The 21629-nt window shown below is 28.6% G+C and overlaps 1 protein-coding gene across 1 annotated transcript in view; it reads left to right on the forward strand.

Moving 5' to 3' along the window:
• The window catches only part of LOC129957509 (uncharacterized), a 36201-nt gene extending 20156 nt beyond the window's left edge, over window positions 1-16045 (forward strand). Inside the window, exons 10-14 of the mRNA XM_056069842.1 lie at window positions 859-3188; window positions 7002-7187; window positions 9099-9266; window positions 13599-13676; window positions 13936-16045. Coding sequence (XP_055925817.1) covers window positions 859-3188; window positions 7002-7187; window positions 9099-9266; window positions 13599-13676; window positions 13936-14138 — 2965 coding nt within the window. The 3' untranslated portion in view covers window positions 14139-16045. The remainder of the gene's footprint in view (window positions 1-858; window positions 3189-7001; window positions 7188-9098; window positions 9267-13598; window positions 13677-13935) is intronic.
• The last annotated feature ends 5584 nt before the right edge of the window (window positions 16046-21629 follow it).

Consider the following 21629-nt stretch of genomic DNA (forward strand, 5'->3'; position numbering starts at 1 on the left):
CACTTAATTTTTCTTTATTTAAAAATTTTTCATAATCCTTTCCTTTACTTAATTAAATAACCATAGAATGGTTACTTCTTAAAATTGAAATTACACATTTGACCTAGAAATTGATTCCAGAATGAACATTTTCAAACTTCATGTTATTACTTTTCACTAATTTTGGGACTGCGGTGGCCTGGTGGTAAGATCTCAGCTTTGGAACCGGAGGACTTCAGGTTCAAGGCCAAATTCCATCGTAGAACAGTTGTGTAAGCAGGTCAGGTGCACGTTAAATCTGTGAGGTCTAACGTCCTTATTCTGGTGTGGTGCGGAAGTTTGGAGAGGGGTTGCCAGCACAGGTGTCTCCGCGTCATTTGACCATAGTTCAAAATTATAAGGTCCATCCTGAAATAGCCCTAGTTTTGCTTTAAAATGGGACATTAATATAACTAAATTAAATTTTCACCATTTGGGGGATATTTAAATCGCAGATAAGAATTTCATATTTTTTTTATTTAATATTATATATTTTCAAGACATCTTTAGTTTAAAATAATACTAAATGTATTTGGAAGACCTCGTGTTCTTGATAGGATCATGTGGACTTTTTGAAAATGTATTTTGTTTTGATTATTTTCTGTTAAGGAAAGTGTGGGATGATCTTAATTATTTAAATGCTTTTCATACTCATACTTTAGGTCCCTCTTTACAGCGAGACCACTTGACCTTATATTGATAATTATATGTTTTAAGTAGAGTCATGTTTCTTTTAACTGAACCTAATAATGTCCTAAAATAATTTCTATTTATGTATTATCTTAGAATATTTATTTACTGAATAACATGATTAATATTCCATTCTCTTTAAAATTCTAGAAATATATCTGCTCCTGTTGAAAAGAAAAGGGGAAATGTCATTCGTCCTACAGAAGTTATATCTTCAGCTTCCAGAGATAATTCTTGTACTTTGCAGAATTCCTCACCTGTTAAAAACTTTCCTGCCTCAGCAAAAAATTCAAATATTTGTAAAAATATTATAGCCAAAAGCAGTACTTCAAATCTTCAAAATACTTCATTGATCAAAACGGACACTTTCGTTAGTGATTCAAGTAATACAGTATCAGAGAGCCATTACCATTCACAGTCAAACAGTCAAGTACAATCCTTTAATGATAACTCTTCTTTTCAGCAAAATATATGTGGAGAAGGAAACTTTGAAACTTCAAATTGTCTGGGCAATGTCTCTTCTTCTCCTTGCTCTTTTAAGTCTGAGAATACTTGTATTGATGTGAAATCTGTAGAAAAAAGTTCAATTAATGTTAATGCTGATCTTAATATTTCTAAAATAAGAAATAATGCTACTGAAAAATCTGTAAATAGAACATTGATGGAAGTTAACTCTTTTTTATGTATATCTGAAATGAGAAATGAGGTTGATGAACAAATAAAAATAAATTCAACAGCAGTTAATACTTCTTTAGATGAACATAAAATAAGAAATTGTGATATTGAAGAACCTGTAAGAATTAAAGAATGTGGGGGAATTGCACAAGATAGCTTGCTTAAAGCTAATGATAAATGTGTAGAGAGAATTTCATTGGATGTTAATTTATCTATACCTGAAAGTTCTCTTGAAGTTGATGCCCCGCTGAACATATCCAATTTTAAAAATTGTGACATTAAGAAACCTGAATGTCAAAATTCAATGGAAGTTGATTCTTCCTTGTATTTATCTGAAATAAATAATAATGATGTACAAATGCATGTGGAAGGAAGTTCAGTGGAAGTGAATTCTTTAATTGTACCTGAAATAGCAAATAATGTTGAAAAATCAGTAGAGGGAAATCCAATAACAGCAAATGCTGTTCTGAATAAATTCAACATAAAACATACTGATGTTGAGAAATCTGTATATCGAAGTTTAATGGAAGTTGACTCTTCTCTGTATATATCTGAAATAAATAATAATAATGTTGAGAACTCTGTGGCGAAAAATTCAGTTACAATTAATGCTTTGTCAGATAAATCTGAAATAGGAAAAAGTAATATTGAAGCATGCAGAAAATGTAATAATGCTGAGAAACCTTTGAAGGAAAGCTCAGCTGAAGAAGCTAATGTTTCTTTGGGTAAACCTGAAACAAAAAATATAAATGAAAAGAAAATTATAGAAGGAATGTCAAATGAAGTTACAATGCCATTGAATAAATCTGAATTATTTGGTAATATTAAGAAACCCATTGAAGGAAGTTTAATTGAAGCTCAACTGTGCATCAAAAAAGAATTAGTAGAAGAAACACCTGGTGCTTCTGTAAAAAAACATGTTTCCTCAATTCAAGGAACAGACATGAAATCATTTAACTCAGAGAGTAAAGAAAATGATGAAAAACATATAAGTTTTGGTGATGTTAAATTTTCCTCATCAATCTTGAGAGATACAGAATTTAAAAAGAAGCAAAATAAAACATTTCAAAAAGATTCTTTACAAAATCTTGGAAACGTTTTTAAGAAAGAAAATCTGAATATTAATATTATTTGTAAGGAAGTTCAACAAGACGTAAATGATGCTACAGTTCCAAATTTTATCGAATTCATAACTGATAATTATCAGAAACTTAAAATAGAGTTGGGCAGAATAAAACATTCAAAATTCAGAAAATTTAGGCATAAAACAAATCCTCTTTTTTATAAACTTGGAAATATTAATTCCAACATCACCGATAAGTATTTTATGAGATACATACGTTCATTAACTGATTTTTTTATTACTCCTAAAACATCATTTGACATGGCAACTATAGTTTATTTAATAGTGAATTATCTTAGCAAAAGTAAAATAAACCCAAAAAATTTACGTACATATGTTCACAATCAAGAAATGTATGTGTTTCTACCAAGATCTGAAAACTGTATTGTTTCAACTCTTTTTGAAATTGAAAAGAAGTTGGTGCCATACTTGCATGGATTGATAAGAAACATTCTAAACATAATTCGTCGAGTATTGGTTTCAAAGAAACAAATGGATGTGAAGGGTCTTGCATCACTGTGTAGAGTCTTTATGAGTCTGTGCAAACAGAACAATGACAGATTGGAACCTCTTTTCTTATGTTGTGAATTATTAAGATTAAGGATTCCATTGGCACCTTACCTGATCAACTCACTTGCTGCTGTCTGGAGAGAACCATTTTATTTGTATAATCAATTTTTAGGTAATAATTTATTTCAATATATAAACAAAGTGATTCAAAACTTATTTTTCCAATTTCGTGGGGAGGATGGAAACATCTCAAGAGACCGATTTCACATAAGTATGTCCAGAAAATTCGTCTGCATGGACAAGTGAGGTGAACACAGGGAAATAGTAAAGTTAAGTGGTAATGAATGTGACCTTCATTCCAATAAGCTAAAGTACATTCATTACTAGTAGGTACTCAAAATTGTGATCATTTACACAAACATGGGATTCACATCGCCGTTGCATTGACCACTGAACATTTCCAAAAAAACACCTATCATATCACGGGCAATGCTTGTGGAATATATGTATGTGGTATCAACATGATGGAGCTCCAGACCATAGCACAATTATTGCATGTGATTACCTGAACCAAGCATTTGGAGCTAAATGGATCGGCAGAGGTAGATTGAACACTTGGCCACCAATGTTACCTGTTTTATCACTCATAGATTTCTTTTTGTGTTGGGTCTTGAAAGACCATGTGTACAAGGACTCTGTTGACAGTGAAATGTTGCCACAGGCATTGTGCCAGGTGTTTTTGAAAATGTCCGTTGGTCAATACACAGGTGTTGTGAATCCTGTGTTCATGTAAATGGAAATTTCCAGCACCTACTTTGAAATCATACTTTACCATGTTGGAATAAAAGTCACATTCGTTACTACATAACTGTACTGTTTCATTGTATACACAGCATTGTCCATTTTATCCATGCAGATGACATTTGCAGATATACTTTACTATGTGAAATCAGTTTCCTGATGTATTTCTTACTTCACTATGAAATTTGAAGAATAAATTTTGAATCACCCTGTATGCATGTGTGTAAAGAAGTTTCTTAATTTAATTTTTAGCTTAATTAATTTCCTATTTTTTATCATAAATTAACCCATATTACTTTATTCTAAAATGTTCTCTTATTTCCTGATTCAAATTTCACTTTTTATATTTAATTCTCATTTCTGCTCTAAAAAATTGCTTATGCTTTAGCTTTCGCATTCTGAGCTGTGGCATAGAAATCCTTTAAACTTACTTATCTTACTAAACATTAATCCTTAAACTTGCATCTATTGCATACCTTTAAAAAATGTCTGATTCCCTTTCCTAAATTGACATATGTCCAAGAAATCCTTATAATAAATCTTAGTAAAAGCACAAAGGAAAAAATTTCCTACACTTTCCTTGTGTGTTTAGATGTAGAGAGATGCATTTCATTGCTTATCCCCATATACATAATGTCCATCGTAGAAAAATAAATTGGAAGTTAATTCCAAATTTGTCTTCTTTTTGGCTCTGCAGCTGCAAAATTATGCTACATACATAATGTTTCTATATGATATTTAAATATACTCAAATTTGCATCAAGTTATTTTTTTAATATTACTTTGGCTATTTAATTACAAATTATACTTTTTCTTGTAAATTGCTGATAATACTGTGGTATAGAAAATAACTAAATTGATGCTTTAATTTTTTAAATTTTTAATAATAATTTTGATATTATCACCTTCAATGGATTTTTCACTTTTCTTTAATAAATTTAGCAATGCTATTTTTGAGTTGATATATCTTATTTTGCTATTATTGCACAGATATTTGCAAAAATTTTTATTCTAGATAAGCTTTGTTTTCTTACTTACGATACTGACATTGCCAAACTTATCTTCAATTTGATAGAATTTAAAATTTATCTAACCAAAAGGAGAGATTTTTAATGCTTACCTTTGCAGTTTCAGATAAGTTCATTCTCTAATACAGATCCATCTTATTTGATTTATGTAATCATTTTTCAAAAAACAATATTGAGTGACCAATGCCTTATTTCTGTTTCTTCTTGAGATGCAGTGGAAGTTGTTTAGTATTTCAATAAAAAAGAAATCCTAAAATATATCATTTATATATAAAATATATAAATAAAATATGAATGCTTTTCATTAAATGTGGAAGGTAAATGGATAATGATCATAATAATAATAAAGCAAAACAAAATTGCATCGTTCTTTTTGAAAAAATATTGTAAATGAAAATGGTTTTTACAATAAGCTAAATATTACATATGCCATTATACAAGTAATCCTTTATATTCATTTAGCGCAACAGCAAATAAGCTTCTTTACTGTATATTTACCAAATCTAAGGAAGAATTTTATGCTAATACAAGGTTTTTTCTGAATATTTAACAATTTTTTCCCAACACAGCATTTATGAATGAACCCCTCTAATTAAGGCTTGACCAAACTAAGCGATGAGGTGTCGAAATTTGAGCAAAAGTGTAGGATGAGATAGCATGATGCACCATTTTTCTTTGATTCCCTTGTCCTTCTACTCCAGTAATGTCCTTCTTTTTCAGTAATTTCTCGTATGCACTGTGATGCAGAAGATATTTTTTCTGAAGATAACCATTAATTAATAGTCGTATAAGCATCAACATAACTTTTTGTTAACTGTATTTATTTTCAATCTTACATGAATTAACCAACTCTGAATCTAAATGTTAGCTTTAGTCTTTGCTTATCAATTAAGAATGTATCGAAACTCTTAATTTAAAATGGAAATACTTACTGTGGGTTGATGCTCGTTCTGCTCATCAACCCTCAAAATCGGATTATAATAATAATAATTATTATTAGAAATCTGAGATCCTCAACCGCACCCCCACAAGCATTTTTTTTTTCATTGTTTGTGTATTATATTCTTTGACATTACTTAATTAAAAAAAAAACTATATGATAATACTGCAAAATAGATTTTTTAAAATTTAGGATTAGCCCTTTTTTCAAGTTGTGGAAGTTTCGTAAATTTTATTGCAAATATCTTTGTTAAAGATAATTCCATGAGGCTTTTCTCTATGTTTTATTCTGTTTAAAATGTTAGTTTGGCAAGAGTATTTTTCTAAATATATTATGAATTAGGAATCTATATAAAAATGTAGAATTCAGAATTTTTTCAGCTGTAATTTATTAATATTGCTTAAAACATAATTGTTTATTTTATTTAATTCATATAGAAGTATACATTTATCAGTAATGTTTTAAAAAGTAGCTATTAGGCCATGATTAAAGTGGACATTCCATATATTTAATATATTTATTAATTAAGTTCAACTTGATAGTATTTTTGTTAATTTAATTTTTGAAAGTTTTTTGATTTTAAAATTCAAATTTAGCATTGATTAAATGTTTGCAATTCTATATAAATATTTTTACTTCAGAATTTAGTAATTTATTTATTTGTAAATAAGCTGTAAAACTGAGTTGATTAATTTTTATTGTAATTTTAAATTAACCACAAACTAATCAAAATTATGCAGTTTATTACCCAACATTGCCAAACTTTCACTTTGAATATTATTAATGAAGTAAAATTTAAGTTGTTAATTGCTTATAATAACGGCAAAGGAATGTACTTTGTTATGCACATTTCATAATTTTCAGAAAAAATACTATTAAGAAAAATGCTGAACAATATTAAGTTGGCTGTAGTTTTACTTGATTTATTATTTATTTTCATTATGAAATTGAAAAAATTACATTCACTTTGTCTTTTAATAAATGTGCCTATTTTGCACTGTTATTAACTGTTTGCTGTCAAGAATGCCCCCCCTCCTTCTTAATCAGAATAATAGAATATCATTGAACATGTTCATTCATAACTGAATCAATTAAAAATTTTATTGGATAAATACTTGTAGTAGATTTAAAATTTATGAATTGTCTGTAAAACTGGTAACTATAGGAATGTTTTACCTATTTGTTTAATTTTTTTAATGTTTACTACCTATCATAGCTGAAGAAAAGTTGCTACTTGGTTCTATTATTTATGGAATGAAGGAAAAACCATCACTGATGAATTCTGAGCTTTGGAGGCAAACATGTATATTATCAACTACCAATTTTCCTTGTCCAGTCTTAGTTGATCGATATGATGCAATACAGTTTTTGACTGAAAAGATTGATTCAAGATGTGATGAAGGTAAGTATCAAATTAGTACAGAAATAATAAAATTACTGTGGAGTTGCTGAATGTCTAAACTCTTAAATAATGCTAAAGCTTACCAGTGGAGCTAATGCTAATGTGAGCAAGCAAATTTATTGTTTGAATCTGCTGTACATCTTAAGTGTTTGCGTTTTTACGATATGGTACCAAAGACAATGTATATTTAGGTGTTACTTGCATATATAGTTGCATTTGTTATGCGAAATGACTTCTTCAAGGTGGTCAAAATCAACATAGTGGCATTCGTTCCTTCAGAGAAGGGAATCCGAGTTAGAATCGGAAAGAGACGTAGGTTTAAGTTCCATAGTGTATAACGGCAAATTGTTTGGTTAGCATTTCTAATTTCTTTGCCGAGCAATGCTGCTGAAAATATTTCTCAAGAGCACACAATTAAGATACGTTTTTTAAAAATAAGTTTACCTGTAAATAGTTCAAAATTGTTAATTACAATTATTAGAGTTATATTTTAGAAAAGTACTAGCAGTTTTTATTATTTTTTTTTTTTTTCAATAAGTGACTTCTGAGAAACGATAGGTGTATATTAAAATGTATGAGTTTTGCTCAACTTGGAACTAAATAACAGCAAACAAGAAAAGAGTGAAAATAAGCATTGAGCAAGAAGACAAAAAAGAAAAATGCATCACACAGTGCCAAACCTACACAATGGTCTGAACACTCCAAATCATTTTGGAAAAAATGTTGTTTTTCATTTTTGTAGTGCATCTTTTAGCTACTGCACAATGAACTAATATTGAGGTATTCAAGGCTATTTGATGTAGAATCTCCAATCTCTTATTTATTGGTTCATTTTCTTTTGTTTTTATTTCTGCTTATTCATTTCAGTAAAATTTGTCAAATTTTCTATGTGGAAAAATAAGCAAATTGAAATTGAAAAACAAGCTTTTAAAATAACTTTTTTTTTGGGGGGGGGGTGAGGGAGTTAGCTTTGCAACTTTAAAAGATGAGTTGTTATTGATAGTACAATTGCAAAAATAGAAATGGTGCAACAGTAGAAACTCTGAGCAACGTGACCATGTTGATGCTAGAAGAATGATTTCTCTGAATAGTTTAATGAATGACTTCATTGAAGATTATCTTTTTCATCTTCAAGAAGTTGCACTTTGCCACAGACTCACTCCTGCAAATATTTGGGTTCAGTATACCTTTTGGCAGAAGCTGTGTTACTGCATACTGAGTTGGAGAAATTATTGGTGCAGCATTATTTGTTTTATTTCTTTAATTTCAATTGGAGATATATTGCCTCTTAATATCTCTATATCAGAATTCTCTTAGTTTTCTACCAGAGAAATCTTATAGATTTGCCACATGAAGTAAAATCACTGAAGCTGTATGTATTTTCATTTGGATGCACATTATAGTTTAAAAAATATTATTTGGAATGTGTTAGATGTTGAATGGTTGTTTGAACCAACCGTCTCTTTGCCGACCAGCTGGTTCGCTCAAATTATTGATTTTTTATACTGTGTAATGATTAATATAGAATACAATTTTTTAAATTAATCTTTTTTTATGATACAACTGAAAAAATTTAATTCAATTGAATCATGAAATGAACGCTGGAATAAAAATCCTACTATAGGATTAAAAACACATAGGTGGAGTCTTTGATGAATGAATTTAAATTCCATCGTAATATTTGAAGAAATGAATAATGATGCATTTCATAACTATGATCATGTTGTCACTTTGAGAAATCACTGACAAAAATTTTTACTACTTTGTATAAATTAATATGAAAAATTTTTAAATATCAGGTAGTTAAAAGATATTAATGTATAAAGCATTCTGAAAGTAGAATTTGTTTTCACAGTCAAATTTATTTATTTATTTAAAACATTTCTAATAATTCTTGACCTTTCTTTTAAGGATTGTTTGAAGACTTATGGATGCTGACTTCACCCTTAATCATTTTTATATCAAATGAAACTTGGGATTCAAAAATATATTTTAGGAATAAATACATATTACCTAATTTGCTTCATTTTTCAAAGTGCTTTAATGAAAAAGCATTTGATGTGTTCTGCAATCTCTATGGTAAGTAACATATTTATCTTTCAATTTTATATGATTCATAATTTTTTAAATTGTAAATTTAAAGCTATTTAAACAATTTTATAAATAATAATTTGAAAATTTAAACTGGACAAACTGTTAGATTTAGAGTTTCTGAATTTAGTTTTAAATATATTTCATAAAATCAAAATATTGCAGGAATGTAACTCTTACTCATTTTTTTTGCTTTATTTTGGATTTCACTTCTTTTTTCACTTTTATAACAAAGAACAAAAAATAAATTTTATAACAAAACAAAAATATTCTGCAGTTTATCTTCAAAAATATGCTAATGAGGTATATACTTACAATACAGCACTAACTTTCCTTGTCATATTTATTACCTTCTATATGTACAGTTAAATTTATTCTGAAACTATACTTCTTTGGGAAATTTGTATAATGTTGATTTTTTACTTCTATAAATATTTTGATAATTTTTTCCCGTATATTAATTATTTTATTCATACTTTTTGTATTTTCCTTCTTGTGTTGCTTTGTGCCACATTTTTGGGTTTCCCCTTTTTTGGCTTTTCAATAATCACATCTTGGAGCAATTAAACATCTTTTTAAATTAGAATATCAATTTTAAAAAATAAAGAAGTTTTGATCTTTCACTGCTATAATTTCTTAAAATATTACATAAATATAATGTCAATACCATCTCAAAATTCTAAAAAATAATCTTCTAATAATTTATCAGCTTAGTTATGGTACTATTTTTTTACCTCTTAACAAATTTTTTAAAAAAATTTTAAACTGGACTTATATTTGTTTTAATGAAAGTTTTGCTGGGTTAAAAAAAAAGGTAAACAAATTGTCAATTATATGTGACCATAAAAGTAGATTATCTTTGTAATGATAATCTGTCTTTATCACCATATTTTCGTACTATCTATATTTTGGTTCTAAATGTTAAAAAATTTCCAAATATTTAAATATATTATAAGATTATTTTCATTTCTTTTGATGAAATATTTTCCATCTTCAATGTATTATTACTTTTTGTTCATTCCAATGTTTTTTATCCATTGTTTGAAATCAAAATATATGAAAAGAACAACTATTCGATTTTTTTTTCCCACTGATTTTGATGGACTGAGTTTCTAACTATAACATTAAATCTCTTTTCATCTACTACAAAAATATATTCTCCGAAAATTATGTTATAATTGACATTAATATATACTTTACATTTGTTAAAAAATGTATACATCAAATTAGAATTATGCATGATGATAATAAAAATGATTCTGTTATATATTGTGTTTTTTAGTCTTTTAGTCAAATTACTTTTAGGATAGAAAAGACTTAAATAATTAATATAAAAAATCAATACATTCAGTGCATTTCTGATGCACTGACTGCATTTTCCTATTGGTTATTAGTCTTCAAGGAGGTTCTATCTTCTCACTCATTATCTTATAGTTAATTTGTAAATTATTTATTTATTTTGACACTGAATTTCAGAAAAATAATTCACTTACTTTCAAAAAATTCTTTTCTGGGAAAATATAAAATATGAATTTACATACTGCATCTGCAGCTCTATCGTTCCTGCAGATATTCAACTTCTTTGATTGATCTATACATATCTTTAAACATGAGAAATAAAATTTAGGAGTTTGCATAAGCAGTTTTTTTTTTCTTTCTTATTGAGAACATTTTCAAAATAATTATTATAAGAAAGAGAAAAGATTATTTTCATGCAAATTTGTTACTTGAATGGTTAATTGAAAATTTATTCTCTATGTCAAAATAACTTTTTGATCATATATAGCTTCCAGTTGATGTCAAAAATGTATCTCCTTCCTCTCCTTTTCTAACAATCTTTTCTCTTCCTCACAAATTTTCAAAATGTTCTCAATAAAAGAAATAATGCTTATGCAAATTCTAAATTGGTTTATGAGATTAGATTACAGCTCAAGAACCAATTGAATAGCAAAACAGTTTATGAAAGTACTTTGTATTTCATGAACCATCCTCTTGCTATGTTCTCTAACACTTGTTAAAATGAATACTTCCAGTTCTAGTTTAATTCTTCAGTCTGGTCAGTGTGCAATAAATCACAACAAATTTTCATTTATTTGTGAAGAATAATCAAATCTAATTCCCAAATTTTAACTGCGTCAGAAAGCAAAATTATTTTTTTAAATGCTGTAGGACCAGAAAGGTAATTAGCTTCATAAAATAATGTAATAAAACATAGTTCTAATTATTAACACTTTTTAAAATAGTACTTAAATATATTTTAAATTATATTGGTATTTACTTTACTTACCAGCAATTCTTAGGATTTTTAAAATAGATTTTTATTTTCACCTGTAATTGTAAATATCCTGTAATCACCACCGTAATTATAAAGTATGTTTTAAATCACCCACCAAATTTTATGTATTGATTTTGTGAGAGAGGAATTTTAAATAACTTTTCTAATAAACTTCTGGATAATGGGCATTTTCTGCATCTAGTGTTAGAGTTTGCATGTTCTAATGGATAGCATATGTGGTTGTTATTTATTGTTAACTGAAGTTAACTCAAGAATCAGATGTTTTAATTTACTGGCATCTACTATTCCAAAATAAATAAATAATAATAATATCTCCCCTTTTCTTAAAATGGATTCTTATAAAGTGTATGTAAATTAGTAATCAATTATAAATTTAATATTACTTTGAAAAAATATGGCTAATTAATTATTTTAGTAAGAATTTTATGGCATTTCTGTTAAATTTAAGCTCATCATTTAATATCTCACTTTATTTTTTTCAAAATGTTTATTAACAATTATGGCTATTTTCAATATTTTATGTGATATTTGAGTTTTCTGATTTGGCATGTTAAGTTTAAAAAATATTTTACCTTTCCAGATAAAAGTTTTCAAGCTAGATAATATTTTTTTAATCAGTCAGTAAAAAAAAAATACTAATTATTAAATTTTAAAAAAATGAAAATTATAATCAAATAACTCTTAAAATAAAAAATAAAACCTTTGTGAGCAAGTTATATTTTTAAAATGGTTAAACAGAAAGGTAATAACTATACATTTAATGTAAAGTGAATGCATTTTAAGATGAAACCTTTTTACTATTGCTATTTCTTAATTTCATAGCTTTAACAGGTTCAGAAAATAATCATTTGCTAAGTTGATATCTTCACATACCTCAGGCGTTTACATTTTTTATTTTATGTAAAAATTTTCATCATAACTATTGTCAGTGTTCTTAGAATAGCATCATCCTATGTTACCTGGGATGTTATGTAATTTAATTCTACTTCTTATATAAATTTTAAAAATTATTTAAGAGTGATTACGATCTGGAAATAGCTAGAAAATATGTTTCATTCAAAGCGAATTAGGTGTTATTTGAAAGATTTTAATAATTTAAGTGAACAGATAGGCAGCTTATCAAAAATGTTTTACACTCATCATGAAGCACACTGAACCTATATATATATATATATCTTTAGTAATTATTAAAATGCAGGCTCCACAACTTCTAATCTCGTACAATAGAATTTAGCTAATTAAAAACTGATGGGGTTTGCAGTTAAAATTTGATTTAAGAGGAGTTGTGAATTAAAATTTAATAGTTTTATTAAATATTACATGGATATTAAATAGTAATATTAATGAACAAATACAGACAAAAACCATGCAATAAATTATCAAAATAAATAAAATAATTTCATATCTATTGTATTGAAAGTTTTTTTTAGTAAGAAATTTTTATTGCTTGAATGCATTTTACAGCATTAAAATTCTCAAATGAATTTAGAACTTTAAAAAATTAATAATTTGCCACCGTTAGGAACACAACGCATGCATGTTTTTAACTTGTAAAAAGAATCCTTGGGGGGGGGGTTAAATGGTCCAAATTGAATTAAAATTATAGATAATATTTTAATTTTATATTAAGAAATTCATTGGGCTTGAGGAAAAATTCAAATTAAATAATTTGAAATAGGCAATTCAATTAAAATAAGAGAAGGGTTTAGTAAAACATTGTCTGTATTACCTTACTGATTTCAGAGGTTATTAATATGCATATATAAAATGATGTACTGTAAGATTAATGAATTTGTTAAATAATATATGTACTTTGATTTAAAAATGGATTTGCAATCATCTTAGATTGTTATAAATTTTTAATTGCTCTTAAGTTAAAATGTGTTTAATTTTTAAGAAATAATAATAATTTGAATTATTCTTGGCTATTGTAAATTTTTCATGTTGATTTAGTTGGATATTAAATTGATAATTACCTGTTTGTTATATTTTTATGTTTATATGGTCATATTTATTTTGTTTAGTGGACATTTTCAGTTTTTGTCGTGAAAGTCCTTTTGAAGAACTACAGAAGTATTTCACCAACAATGCACTTTATGAAGGTACTAAATTTTTAATATGCATAAATAACATTGGGATTTTATTTTATTTTTTTCAGTTCAAAATTTTTATTCATATATTTATCAAATCATTTTTTTTAATTAATCATTTAGTAAATGTATTATGATTTGATAATGTTCTAGTTTGTAAGATAATCCTGAATTTAAATGGCAAACAAAACAAAAGTTATAATGGCAATAAAATATGTCATATAAAAATTTATCTATGATTTATATGCTTCATTTATTTATTATTTTATAGGTGCTTTAGTGCAGGATTGTGCTGCCATTGCTTTATGGAAATATATAGGCATTACTGACACAACCATCCCTGCTTCATTAAGAGACTGGTTCCTCAGAAATCAAAATAATTCCAAACTGGAAGTTATTATTGATATCTATTGTAAAAGAGTGATGGAGTCTCATGATAAGCTTCTGTTATGGGATGATATAATAATTTTGTAAATGGAATATGTAATTTTAACTCATTTGTGATATGTATTGTGATATGTATACATTTTTATAAACTATATAAACACATTGAAGTGTCAAGACTGTACAGAGATAATTTTCCTCAGGGAACAATTTTTCATTGTTATTATTATCCTAGAATTGTGCATAGGTTATCTTTTGCTGTGCTTATTTGGGAATTTTACACATTTTATCTGTTCATCTATTGGTAAAAATAGAAATGGTAATCTTAACAAGCAAATTAGATTGAAAAGAAGAGCACTTTTACTTCAGAAATAATTCTACAGATAATGTACACAAATATTTCAAATTGTAGTATTTGGATTTTTATCAGAAATTACTCAGTATTACCAGTTTATATCAAGCAGTAGAAAACAATTTTTTTTTTCTGTATTATTATTATTATTTCATTGTTAGCTACAGAACTCATTCAAATTTAAAATACTGTATTTCTAAAATAAATTCACACTTTTTTTATTTGTGTTGATAAAATTTTGAATCCAATTAAATAATACAGAAATGTAAATTTAATTAACATTCACAATAATTTATCATAAATTGCTATTTGTGCTATTTTTTGAAATTTTAAGAGACGTAAAAATCAGTCTGATTGTTTAATACATACCGGAAAAACATTCATGAAAAACTATTAGTTGTAATTTAAATTTTAAATATCTTTACATTGTCATTATTAATGCAAAACTTATTTTAAATAATCAAATTAGCATTTTCATGTAGATTTCCAAGTTGATTAAAGATGTTATTTCCCATTTGTTATTTCATTTTGGTTGTAAAATTACTTTCAATAACATAAGCAAAAGCTATTGCTTTTAATAATGATTTTATTTAATTAACAATATGGTCCATGGGTTATTTTGTCAAAAGAAAAATCATATGATAATCCAGATCAGAGATGGGCTAACTTTTGATCGGCAGTATTATTTAGCATAAAACTCAATAAGGGCACAAAGAATATTTTAAAAAAAAATTTTTATCTTTTGTAACTGCATTATTAAAAGGTATAACATTTAATCTTAGCCATAAAATTCCTGTAATATTTTAAAATATATTCCTCTAAGGCAATTGTACTTAACCAACTGGTATAGTGATTTGCCCGTTACAGATTCACGTGGATAAATAATTGTTAAAAAATTAGAATACCTGTTATGGCATCAAGATCCTAGCCTAATTATTCAGTAGTTTAGAGTAAAATTTTGAAAAATTGGCTCTTTTAATAAATTATAAACTTTTAAATACTGAAATACTGCCTGAGCAATACATATTATGAAATAAAATGTTTCTTCAACAATCTTGGCATAGTAGGCAACTAGTTTAAATAATTATTTATGCATGTGCATGTATTGTTTTTGAAAATGGATAAACATGCACCATTTCCTTTTATTATATTAATAAAAAAATATCAATTACAGTTGATAATAAGAGGAAATTTTTACAAAATCTCAAAAAATTTAATAAAAATGAACTGAATACATATAAATCTGGGTAATTATCAGTTAAATTTGTCTGTTATTCTAATGTTTTTATTGTTTAATTTTTAAAAAATATGTACAATTTGTTATTTATCATACATATGTTTGGACTTGGAAATTTAACTGTAGGAGCAAATGTGATCAAATTTACCTGCTAATGAATAATTTTTTTAAAAAAAAAAGCTTTCAATAACTATTGATTTATTTATAATTCTGGAAAGAACTCAATGTGAAATGTCAGATGTTTGCTATGTATTGTCATCTCTGTTATAACTGTGCGTTCTATTTTAAAATTTGCATAATACTGAATGTGTTGCAAAATTCAGTGATGCTGATTATGAACAATTTCATATTCTGTATTCTTATATTCAAATGAGCAGTTATTGCAAATGTGCAACTGTATAATAGGAAATATTGCCAAATAAATAATATTTGTATTTAATAATCTTGATTTATTGGCTGTATAAATTTTTTTAAAGGATGCAAACCATAAAAAATTATGTATTTTTTTGTATATCAGTGACATAACAAAAGTAAATTGTTATAGTAACATAAACAATTTTTTTTCAATCATCCTCTATTAAAGTTTATCAACATCATTAATATATATATACACTTAATTCAAAAAGATTTTAAGGCATCTTTCAAAACTAGAATACTTCTTGTGGATGCCTACAAGATAGACAATATTTATTTACCTACGGGTACAGGCATACAACATCGATGTACTTGCCCTGTTCCTAGAAGTATAATTGAATTGCTTTATCTAGTAAAAAACGTTTTTAGTATTTAGCCTTTCTCAGATTTCATACTTGGAAAGGACATTTTTGAATATTCTTCAGCAGAGTGAAATCAAATTCCCACATTTAAATGGAATCGGTCTTCCTATTGCAAAGTGTTTGTCTTTACATTTTGGAACAAAGCATATCCATTCACTGAGTTCACCATGCCTGCTTCATCACAGATGTTACTGTGCTAAAAACGTTTCTAGATTAAAAAATGAATAATAAAAACATAAATTTAATTGGGAATATTTTTTTAATATGGTTTATCGGTGCACTAAACAATTTTTTTGAAAAAATATTTTCTACTTTTATTCCTCAAACTCTTCTGCCAAGCACTAATGAAATGGAGTGAAATTGTAATTTAATATTGGGAAATTGCTCATTAAATACTTAAAAAGATATTCATATCAAAATCCATATAATAAATAGTACTCAAGCGAAAATAATCCAAATAAATTGCAAAATTCTATTTTTTTTAAATACAAATATGTAGTTACTTAAATTAATCAAAACTAGTTTATTTATATCTTTTACAAAATTTCTTATATATTTATAAACATAAAATTTAACTTACTTTATATCGATACATTGTATTGCTTTATGAGAAAAAGACATCAATACAAATGCATCCATTTTCTTTCTCTCTCTCTCTCTCTCTCTTTTCTGTAGATCAATTAAGAGCATAGCAGATTCTGTGCCTTCAGACTTTGTAACAAAATTCCATCGACAGATATTATCTCAACTGTCCTATTTTGAAAACCTTGAACAAGAAATATAATGACTGTTTTCTGTGATGTGCCTTGATCTGAATGTTGCTATGCATGCAGAAGTAATAGTTATGTTCACTAAAGGATCAATTACGGTTATGAACAGAAATTACTGTTTCGGTTCTATGGAACATATCAAAATATCTACATCAGATCTATGGGGGAGGGAGTATTAGTACAAAAGAATAATATTTGGAGACAAATATAAGTAGAACTTCAAAATAAAAATTACAAGACAAAATTAAAGCTTTTTATAGAAAAAATTATTGCACTTGTCAACAATACAAAAGCATTTCTTTTCTTTAATTTTTTTTTTTTTTCATACCACAGTAAAAACGTTTTCTTTTCAATAGAAGACATGGTTGGTGAATTCAATAATGAAACATGAAAAAACTAACATAATTTTGATTTTTCCAGTAAATTAAACATTTGTGGTACACTCCTTTGTTAGCTCATCTATACCTTCAGTTTTAGAAAGTTTTGAAACAGGCATCAGAATAAATTCTATTAATGTAATATTTGATCCTCCAAGCTGAATTGACATTAATTTGTGCTCAAACTTTGGGCACTAACAATTTTTTGATAACCATCAAAACCCTTCATGTTGTGGGCAATAATTTATATATATGTAACAAATTCGAATCCTGTCGGCTCTTTAATATGTAACATTATTTGTCGTGAAACAGAATACAGTTTGAATACAGTGAAGAGACTTAGTAATTCTTAAAGTTCGATTTATTCTTTCCGGGTTGGCAAGCATGATTATTTACAAGAAGGCGCTGACATCGCACGTCCGCCACAAAGCGTTGCAAAAGCATAAGTAGGGAAGAAGGGCCGAAATAAATTATCCTTCGCCTTATATAACCTTAGATTTTGATAGGGAAAATATTTCTTCACAGTGCTAATATATTAATAAGATTCAGATAGGGATTTCTGACGCATGTCAATCACATGTAAGGGAAACACAGGGATCTTTTAAGAAAGAATGTGCTTACTGGTCATTTTTTACCCCTTCACGCCGAGCGTGTGAAAGTATCGGCGTTTAGCCAATTCAGCAGTTTTATAAAGCTTATCTTGAATTAATTAAGTAGAGAAAGTGGAATTGGATCACGAAATAAGAGAATATTTTTAGAATGAAGTTACTATGGGCTAAATGAAGATAAAATCTTGGAAATTAATTAAATTGAAATTAAGAGTTTAAAATATCATTACATTATATATATATATATATATATATATATATATATATATATATATACAGGGATGTTTGTGCTCCGGGGAAACCTCAGAATTCCGGGGATTTTGAACTTCGATACCCGGAAATTCCGGGGATCGTCGTTCAAAAGGAAGTAGGAATAATAATGAATTATTTATTTTGATCTGGATAATTTTGTTTGCTTTGAAAGCAGAAAACGCAAGGTCAGTGTGTGTGGTGAAAACTTTTCCTTTCTTTCTCCAAAGGCAGGATAATGCGTGAAAAGGGGGAAAAAACTTCTTTTTTGTTCTTTCCTTATTGCGAGTTATGACTCATTCCCCCGGTTCTCGGACATTCTCTTGTGGATTCTTTTCGGCAAGTAGGCGCTGCAGAAAAAAAAGGGAGAGACTTCGTTCGACCAGATGTACGATCACGTGACTCTGGGTTCAAAGGTCTTATCTCTCCTGGCGTGGTATCGGAACATTTGCGCTCGGTAAATCATTCCCTACCCCTGTTGCATCGTAGGTTTACTGGGATTTAGACCTTTGGCAAGAAAGCTTGGTAGGTAGGTAGGTATGTATTTTGAGATTTAGTGGCGCAAGAGCCAAATATGGCTATACTGCGCCAAACAAATGGTAAAAATGTATCTAGTACAATTCAGTCATACAATTTAAAATTAAAAATATGATTATATGGAAGACAAATAATGAATAGTAACAGTGGTCTTAAAAATGCAAATTACATCCCAGAAAGGAAATTTTCCAAAAATGTCAAAAGGTTAAAATATCAATGAAATTTAAAAAGGTAAAAGTGCAACTCTCATGATAAAAAGACAGGTACAATAAACAAGTACGGAAACAAGTGAAAAAAAATCATTGTAACCTTTTTAATCGTCTTAATAATTTAATGTCTCTTCAAGTATTTCTTGTGAATTGGTGTATTTGAAGGTTGACTGTAAAATTTTTTTGGGTCAACCCATTCAACCATACTTTTTTGAAGACTGTTTAAAAACAGTTTTGTCCACTGTGGTGGAATCGGTAGAAAGTTCCGGAGCAGATGGTGTTTCATCAATTGTTTCATGAGGATTATATACTATTGCATTATCCGATTCTATTTCGCTATCAGTGTTTTGATTGGGTTTATCTGTGGACATAGTTTCAAGCATAGAGTTGGCTTCGTCCATTTTATCATCTATTTTGGATTTAATGGTCGAAGAGCTAAAATTAGCGACTGGCATAGATTGGGAGACTTCTCGAGGTGAAGTCTTCCAGAATTTAGAACTGGATACATTTTCAGAATTCTGCTTGTGGTTTTTATATTTTTTCTTGTATGTAACGGTTTTAAATTCATGAAGGTCCTGTGGCATTTCACTGGAGGGGACATTAGAAGTTTTACATTCATGACCAGTTGGCTGAGAAACAATTTTACTATTTAGAGCAACTGGCAATGACGTTACAGTAGTGGATTCGGGATAGGATTGTAAGGTTTAGTGGCGCAAGAGCCATATCTGGCCATACTGCGCCAGACCTATGGTTAAAATATTAAATACTTGTCTTATATAAAAATATGTAAAAGTGGAAACTAATTGACAAAATTACATTGCAATGTCTCGTAACATTATCACCAAGGTGTAAAAAATGACAATAAGAAGAAATATTAAATAAGATGATAAAAACCAACTGCTTTTAACAATTTAAAAAGATTTTTATGGGGACGTTCCCCCACTAGCATTTGCATGTCCACTGTTGAAGCATGAAAAAATCTTAGACGGTGATGTTTAAAATCAGGACATTCAACCAAAAGGTGATGAACCGTTAAAATTACTTTGCATCTCATGCAAAATGGAGCTCTATCGCCGAATAAAAGATGTTTATGTGTAAGACGTGTGTGGCCAATGCGGAGTCTAGATAATTTAACGTCTAGCTCTCGCACTGGTAAACTAGGCCAGAAAGAAATAAAAGGTTTTATGGTGTGAAGTTTGTTATTAATTTGATTGTTCCATGACTCCTGCCAGAGTGAGTAAAAATGACGTTGGATTGCATTTTTCGCATCATTAAATGGGATGTCTCTCTGTATAAGCAAAGACGAACTCTTTGCAGCATTATCCGCGAGCTCATTACCAGTGATTCCAACATGACTCGGAATCCAGCAAAATAGTATCTCAAACCCCCTGTTTTCGAGAATCCTTAGAAGATCTAGGATTTCCACGGCAACTGGATGAATCCGATTTTGAATACTGGAAAGTATTTTCAATGAGCTCATACTGTCGGTATAGATACAAAATTTTCGCTCAGAAGAGAGTGAAATCCTCTGAAGAGCATAAAAAATTGCCAATAATTCAGCAGATAGAACTGAAAGGGATGTGTCTAGGCGGTAACTGAATATATCAGTATCGAAAACAATTCCGCAACCAACATGACCATCTGACTTTGAACCATCCGTAAAAACTTTTAAGTAATCTAGATACTGACAGTGATGAGAATTAAAGAGATTCTGGTAGACAATAGGGGCAGTATTCTGCTTCTCAAAACTAGAGAAGGGATTTAGAAAGGAAAACTGAGGCATATTCCATGGGGGAAAGGAAAAGAGATCAGCAGTCTGTATCATCTTATCATGGAGCTCGGAATCACGAAGAAGAGATTTAGCTCTCTCGAAAAATGGGAGAATGTGGGAAGGTCGAGCATTATGAAGTCTTCGAATACTAACCGGAAATGTCATAGAGGACAAGGGGTGCTTCGGAATAGACAAAGCTCGAAGGTAGTACTGGGCAGATACTTTTTTTCGTCTTAAACCAAGTGGTAAATGATGGCAGAGAGCATAAAGACTTTGCATTGGTGAGGTTCGAAATGCACCAGAGCAAATTCGCAAAGCTGAATGGTGTACAGTGTCAAGTCTACGTAAGACCGTAGAACGCGCAGAGCCATACACCATACATCCGTAATCAATACGGGATAAAGTCAATGATTCGTAAATTCGGAGCAAGGAAGTGCGATCTGCTCCCCAAGTGGTTCTGGAAAGAACTTTAAGAATATTTAATGACCTGTCACACTTCTTCCGCAGATGTAGAATATGCGGAAGGAAAGTGAGCTTACGGTCAAATATTATTCCTAGAAATTTTATTTCATTGACCACAGGTATTTCAACATTCCCAATATGGATTGAAGGATCCAAATGAATGGCCCGTCTTCTACAAAAGTGAATACATTGACTTTTTTCAGGAGAAATGGTATGCCCGTTTTTATCGCACC

The sequence above is a fragment of the Argiope bruennichi genome, chromosome 11 (assembly GCF_947563725.1).
Source record: "Argiope bruennichi chromosome 11, qqArgBrue1.1, whole genome shotgun sequence".
Lineage (NCBI taxonomy): Eukaryota > Metazoa > Arthropoda > Arachnida > Araneae > Araneidae > Argiope > Argiope bruennichi.